The following is an 8,071-nucleotide window of genomic DNA, read 5'->3' on the forward strand; positions in this document are numbered from 1 at the left end:
ATATATATGCTTGTATATATATATGTGCTTGTTAAATCTATACCAGTGACTATACAGTTTGTTGCTCTGGTGAGTAAATATAAATAGCTTGTCACAGTTAGCTGGCTAGATTATTGCTAGCAAACGAGAACATGGACCAAGGTCAAAAAAAAAATTTCATGCTTTCTATTTGAACACAGTAACATTCTTGCTAAAATGCAGCTCAACCACAGCAAAGCATTTCATTCGAAGTAAATGAATCTGAATGAATGTACGGATTTATGTATAAATACATAATAAATATACATAACAGATAGCAAATTTCTACAGGAATAAAACAAACAGCTGTTTAATGAAAGTGCAGGAACTAATCAGGAGTTGTGCGGTACTAGTTGTGCTGATCAGCTGACATTCACATTAATCAGTGTGCTTACACTTACATTAGCAAGAAATCAATAGCTTTCACAGGATATAAACGATATTTTTGAGCTCTAGGTTTTTTCATAAAGATGACATTGCTTGTGTAAATGATCCTGTAAACAATTTAGGAATATACTTTTTTTTTTATATCCAGTTTGTTAAATGATAAATGATGCCCACTTCCATTATATCTGTTGATAAAATATGGGGTAATCTAGACGTTTGGGGTTCGTCTCACAAACACTATTTGAGCACGGGTTGATTTTATCGGCTCTGGTTGGATCAACTGACTGACAGGAAATACTCTGAAAATACTCTGTACTCTGTTTGGGCCAATAATAAGGAGGTCCATTTGTGTAGTAAGAAACTGACCCATTGAAATAAAACCAAATTTGATTTAGACTCGAATTCAAACTCCAATACAGTGTCAAAGTCTAACAAACAGATGAAACCGACATTGAACCTGTCGCTTTATAAAAAAGACATGGAGATTTTTTTCACAGCATATACCACCTCTTATATGCAAAAATGGTTTAAACTGGAATAAAATATTAGAACAGGATGAACTCTGAAGTCTCCAGAAATACTCCAGTAAGTAAGAAAATCCAAATACTATCTAAGCAACTCATTGTCAGTTCACCTTGAAGAAGAACAATACGTTTTTCAGTGGCATGCTACGACTTGTATACAAGTCAGAGTGCATTTCAATAAAAGACTGAAGACAAAAAGCCTGTAAACAAACAAAAATCCTGACCGGGCAGACCGTCACCAACAAAAACAGGCTCGTGGTGATATCTGTGGGTCATAAATTTGCAACCAATTGCTAAACATGGCAGTTTCATTAACGAGCATGTCAGTCAAGGAGCAGAGTAGAAAAGGAAAGTGACTCTTTATGGATATGGATCACCAGGTAAAACTAAGGTATAAATCCATTTCTACATTAAATATCACATATTAAAATTCTGTTTTTTAAAGAATCACAGTCATTGTGTTGGAATATAGGAAACAAAGTAATAGAAAATGGCTCACTGTCTAAACACTTAAGGAATGCTTAGTAGGACAAATGTCAAACTCCAGTCCTACGTAGTTCCACGTTTTGACCCTGGTTTAACACTTACTTGTTAAGTAATTAGCATGCCCTTCATGAGTTGTTTCAGATTTGTTATATTATGGCAAGAATAGCACTAGATTGTGCAGTGCTGTGTCTCTCCGGGACATAGATAATAGATCATTTGTGCACACTTGGGGGAGTCTTGGAGCTGATACCCAACTGAGCCCTTGGTCAATATAGCAAAATGTTAATATGAGTTAATGACTAGATTCACTCATTATTTGTCAGTCTTAGAAGCATCAAGCATCAGCAAAAAGGACAGATGAATAATGATGAATATTAAGTGCCACACTATGTTATGTACACAATCTAGTTGTTAACGAACACAACATTTAATTATTTCAGCTTTTTAATTATGAATCCAAACTGTGAGTTCATATCTCCGGTTTGGTTTGGCTTCTAATCCAGAAGTCTTCAGATCTTATCAAAAAAAAAAAAAAAAAAAAAAAAAAAAAAACACAAAGGCATAGTTGAAGGTTTTCATTCCAAATAAGCAGGAGTCACATCTGATTCCATCTGTTTAATCAGCTGATCTTGACTTTTAATAGACTCAGGTAGGTCTTCTGCTTGGTTGGAATGAAAACCTGCACGCACACATACACACACACACACACACACACACACACGTGCACCTTTCCGGATAAGATTGGACAACCCTGTTTGGATTAGAACAATTTTTTGTGTAATGTTACACAATAAAATGCCACAATGCTGCTGAAAAAAGCTTAGTATCAAACTGACAGCTACAATTCTAAATGAACACTTGCTTAATAAACTAAATAACATTGGAATTAATAATGTTTATATAAGCCCAGCTGGACACAATGGAATACGTTAAGGATTAATTTACCAATACTGTCCATAATAATCTTTTTTTTATTATTATTTTTGTGTTGAACTGTTTATAAATTTAAGGCAAAGTGACTTTATTTTTAAAATGAAAATAATTCTTTTTGTAGCACAGAAAGAATTTGCAGATGAATGATTTATAGGACAATTTGCTGATTCATGATTTCGGACAGTGGAATATTTTGTTTTACACACGTCATTACCAAGACAAACAAGGACATATGTAACACATTTATAGCTTATTTTAAAACGTTGTCTTACTCTTTTTTTTTACATTATAAACACTTAAAAAGGCTATATACAAACATAATGTAAACAAAAATAATGTCTGTAAAATAGTGATGCCAGACTTACAAGGTCATTGGTTTAGTTCTCAACTTAAATCGTATTGTGCTGTGGAGGAAAAATTTGCTTATTATTATTATTATTATTATTATTATTATTATTATTATTATTATTATTATTATAAATAGTATTGTTATTTTTATCGTTTTTGTTGTTATTGTTATTATTATTATTATTATTTGTTGTTTTTCTGGTGAACCTTGAAATTTCATTAAAGTTTGGCACTCATTTGGTAAAATTATATTTTGGTCCCATATATTATTTTAAACCGTGATGAAGAATGATACAGAAACATCTGGCAACCCCGTTTTAAATAAACTTGTCCATGATGTCCAAAGTTCCCAGAAAAATCCTGATCAGACCCGCTGAGTTGCAGAAGCGCACATGATTTTCTTAAACGCCTTCCGGAAGTCACGGTTAAATATTGTATAAATAATGGGGTTAACGGAGCTGTTACAGTAACCGATCCAGAAGAAGAGCTTGAACAAGCCCTCTGGCGCTCGGCACTGTTCCCCGCACACCGCCTGCAGGCTGTAAGTGAAGAAAAACGGGAACCAGCAAAGCACAAACACTCCCATCACCACCGCGAGAACGAAGGTGAAGCGTCTCTCACGCAGCTGCGCCGCTCTTGTTTTCCGTGCGCTCGGTCTCACGGCATTCAGCGGCCTGGAGACGCGCGGCACAGTGCGGGGTTGTTTGGAAGCCCACGGCGTTGTGCGGCAGCAGGTCCGCTCCGTCCGACCTTCCACTTTCCTGCGCTTGGCGAAGCGCGCGCTGCCACTTTTTTTGGGCTGACCGTCCCAAGCGCAGCTCTCCTCCAGATCGATGTCATCCAGCTCCTCTTCGTCGTCGTCGTCGTCCTCGTTTCTTCTCCGTCTCTCCTTGCTCCCGGAGCTCAGGCTGCTCGGGCTCTCCGCTTCAGGTTTGGCATCGCGCGCAAGGCACGTGTCGGAAGGTGAGTTGCGCGGCCGTGGGCCACCGTTTTTAGCTGCGAAGACGGCTGACGCGCGCTGCTTGGCCACTCGGTAGATCTTGCGGTAGACGGCGATCATGATGATTGCGGGCGCAAAGAAGGACACGATTGCTGACGACAGGATGTACCACGGCTCCTCGTTAATGATGCATACCCGTTCGTTGTGCTCGGTCATGACCAGCGGCGGGAAGGAGATGACCGCGGAGATTGCCCATACCACCGCGATTGTGGATTTGACACGCGCTGGCGTGCGCTTCGCGTTATAGCTAACTGCTTCGGTTACCGACCAGTAGCGGTCTAGGCTGATTGCGCACAGGTGCACAATGGAGGACGTGCAGAAAAGCACGTCCAGCGCCAGGTAGAGCGCGCACCACGCGCTCCCGAAGCGCCAGTACCCCATCACCTCGTTGGCGAGCGAGAAGGGAATGACAAGAGCTGCCACCAGGATGTCCGCCGAGGCCAGAGACACCAGAAAGAGGTTTTGGGGTGCGCGCAACGCATGGCTCGTTAGCACGGCTACGATGACCAGCGCGTTCCCAACAATGGTAACCAGGATAAGAAGCGTCACCACGAGGATAATAAAGGCCGCCGTGGCCTCTGTGTGTGGCCAAGCTGCAGCTGCAGTCGCGTTGGGCTCCTCCGTGCCGTTGAGTCCGCTCAAGTCCATGTTGCGCGCATCCTTTCTGCTCCGCGCCTGAATGTGGTCAGCCTAAAAGACGCACCGGTGTCTTACATCAGCAAACCATTTAAAAGGTGCCATGAGTTCCTTCGGTTTCCATCGCGTTCCACAAGTGCATAATGCTTGTCTTATGGCAGACGTCAAAGCGCGCGCAGCGACTTCAGAGATGTGATCGGGACATTTTTATGTCGGACATGGCATTCACAGTGATAATCCAGAGATGACATCACACCACCGCTGATCTGTGTCTTACTTCTTGCACACTGAGTTGCGCGCGAATCTCGACTCCACTCTACACTGAGCAGCAACGTGCCTCTGGAGGGAGGGAAACGGATGACATCACGTAGACCAACCCATTTCACACACACACACACACACACACACACACACACACACACACACACACACACACACGCAAACTCACGCACACACAAACTCACGCACACACACGCACACATACACACACCGAGAGAGAGAGAGAGAGAGAGAGAGTGTTTGTTCTGTTTTGACATCTTCATACCTATCAGTAGTTATCTATTAGATGTATATTGCAGTGTCACAGCTTTTTTAAATTTTTTGACATAAGTTAGACAAATAGACTTTTCTTGACATAAGGTTGTGTTGTGATACTTCATAGGCTCTCTTAATTACACTATACTTAACGACTAGTCTATATATCAATTTTGTGATGTACATGAAGTAGGCTTTCCTAAAAAAAACCCAGCAATATTTAAAACTAAAATTTAAAGCTCATTTTACTTGACAGCCAGTGAAAATATATTGTACATCACTTTGTCATTGCAGTCTCATAACTTTATCCCAGATAATAAAAAGCTGATAATAAAAGCATTTTTACTCCATAAATATAAATATAAAGGTACTAAAATATATTTAATATACTGTATATTGAATATGCTATGCATGTTGTAAAATAGATTAACAAATGTATCCATGTGTTTAGTTCATGAATTATTCTATTATATTTACAAGCGTACTTATAAGAAGTAAAAGATTTCAATCAATTATTTTATTTAGACTTGATCCATAATACTGCAACATGTTTTTTAATTAGTTTCCACCTTTTCTCCACTTGTGCTGATCCCAAGTTTACAGCTGAGCAAAAAATATTTTCAGACAATCCATGTCTGCACTACAGACTCATGTTTTAATAATTTATTTAGTGTGAATTGTGAAAATAGAACTGTGGAAGATGTGAATCATCATGTTTTCAGACTTTAAACATGTGTATTGTAGTAACATGTACTAATATCAGTGCTTTTTGATAGAAAGCATGTTTTTTTTAAGGTTACATGCCATGCCGTGTTACACTGAAACCTCTAATGGAAGGACATAATGGGAAGGAGGCTGTAAAGCTTGTTAAATGTATACCTGAAGCATAACAGTATGATTTTTATGAATAAATGAAATAGAAAAATACATTTTACTATTACTTTTATATATAGGGTTTTAGTACATTTTCAGTGCACTGTAGTATTCTGTAAAATAGACTAGCAAATGTACTGTAGGCACATATTTAACTCAATATGATGATATACAGTATAATGTGTGATATTTAAAGATATAATGATGATATATAATGTAATGTAAAATTGTATTTTTGTGTTTGTGTGACCAAAAAAAATTTGTTAAAGTAAGTGTAAAAGTATATTAGTTATATTAAAGAATATGTAATATAAAGTATATACTCTGTCGAATGGTAGAAAAAAATACTTAAATTATACTTTTTATTTTATTTTATTCTATGTGTATTTTAATAAAGGGGGGCACGGTGGCTTAGTGGTTAGCATGTTTGGAAAAATTGTCCGTAGTGTGCGATTGCATGAGTGTGTGTGTGTCCTGCGATGGGTTGGCACTCCGTCCAGGGTGTATCCTGCCTTGATGCACGATGACGCCTCAGATAGGCACAGGCTCCCCGTGACCCGAGGTAGTTCGGATAAGCGGTAGAAAATGAGTGAGAGTGAGTGTATTTAAATATAGTACTAACTATTAAGCATTAGTACTAACTCACAACATAGATGTTATCGGGTCTCAAGGACTATTAATTATGATCAAGAGTCAGAGCAGCATTCTATCACAATATCTATGCAGATGGTAGCATGTATGTAGCTGTAGATCTTAACATAGATTATATAAAATGCTAACCTATTTATAGCTATTTGTTAGGGGTATTTGTTAGGGCTATTATTTGTATTAGCCGTTGTTTTGGTTTTGTCTCTCAGATGTATTTGTATAGCGAATTTGTCTGTGACCTAACGTGTGCACCTCTTCTGAGTTTAGCTTTTAAATACTGTAGTTTGTCTATTCATTTCTTCTTTTTCCTTTGTCTTGTAGAAAAGTCTTATTGATGGTTATAACAGAACCTTGGTTCCTAAATTTGAGTTTTTGGAATGCAGAAATTAAACACTGCGGATTCCCCAAGGTTCTATTTTAGGACCTCTTTTTCTTGTTTTTCTCTTTAGATATAATCTTTTGCACATGTACTGTGTTCTGAGAACATAACATCACATTAAGAACTCAGATGATGAATTATGTTATTTATTAGTTCACCCTGAATCAACAGCACAGATACACAAAAAAAAGTCAATGATAAAACTCAGATGACCTGAAACAGATTTCTGCAAAGTTGCCTCATAAACTGGACTGTTATTAATGGCACAATAAAACAATTTCAGTTGCACAGACAAAAATAGAAAGTACATTAATCAATAGAAATTACATTCAAGTTTGCTGGAGCAAAATCACCTACTTTAATGCACGTTTTTGTTTCAAGGTGTTTGTCAGCGGTCAGTATTAGGGTTCTTGTGTCTTTGTTAACACTAAGTTTATTACGCATTATTTTATAATGCAAGAATGATTTCGAAGTAGAATCCTACAGGTCTAACGTGCAAACATGACAAGCGCACACAGAGCTGTCTCTAAACGATTGTTATCGCTCGCTTGTTTGCTTGAGATTGTTGTGAATGTGGCTGAGAGCCACGTGTGGAGAATTCTTCAGCATTAGGTCTATAATATTTATAGACCTCACTTCTAACGATGCATGTTAATGCTGTGTATGTGTGTTAGAGAGAGTGAAAGCATTAGAGAGAGAATGGGTTGTTGGGGTTTTTTTTTATTTTTATTACCCTCTAAGCATTTGACATTTAATTCACATGCTATTAAAAATCAACTTGTGACTGAGGCGATAAAAAACGGGGCAAACAAAAAGACCTTATTTGTGAGTCGCTGCTAAATTTCTGCATGGCTTATCTGCAGTAGTGCATGGTCCTCAGGTGTTCAGAAGTGAGCGATTACCCAGAGGACAATGTGTGGTTTTCGAGAGCAGAATGGATTGAATTTGAACAATGAGTGTCAAAACGCTTGTCTTGCTGTGTTCTCGCTCCACAGTGCAGCTGCCAGATACCTAGACTGCTTGACACACAGTACCTTTTCCTCTTTGAGTTCAACTATGTGAATTTACCTGCACATATATTCATATACAAAATATTACTATAATAAAATTTCCAGCAGCTCGACAATGCATCTTGAGAAATTCAAAGGAAATGACAAATGAAACCTGGGGGAAAAAATGAGTCAGGTTTTTCCAACTGTTCACATATTCAGCTACTTTAGAAAGATCTCCTAGGCCTAGAAACTATATAGAACTGCATGACATGAAGCGTTTTATTCCTATTAGACCGCGGGAAATTTGTGAGGT

At 38.3% G+C, this 8,071-nt stretch overlaps 1 protein-coding gene across 1 annotated transcript; it reads right to left on the reverse strand.

The window, feature by feature from the left end:
- Positions 1-845: 845 nt before the first annotated feature.
- On the reverse strand, positions 846-4,637 carry adra2da (adrenergic, alpha-2D-, receptor a). Its single transcript, XM_060887288.1, has one exon. It carries the CDS (start codon positions 4,342-4,344, stop codon positions 3,061-3,063), a length of 1,284 nt encoding a protein of 427 aa, XP_060743271.1. The 5' UTR covers positions 4,345-4,637; the 3' UTR covers positions 846-3,060.
- Between the last annotated feature and the right edge of the window lie 3,434 nt (positions 4,638-8,071).

This window comes from Tachysurus vachellii, chromosome 14 (genome assembly GCF_030014155.1).
Source record: "Tachysurus vachellii isolate PV-2020 chromosome 14, HZAU_Pvac_v1, whole genome shotgun sequence".
Lineage (NCBI taxonomy): Eukaryota > Metazoa > Chordata > Actinopteri > Siluriformes > Bagridae > Tachysurus > Tachysurus vachellii.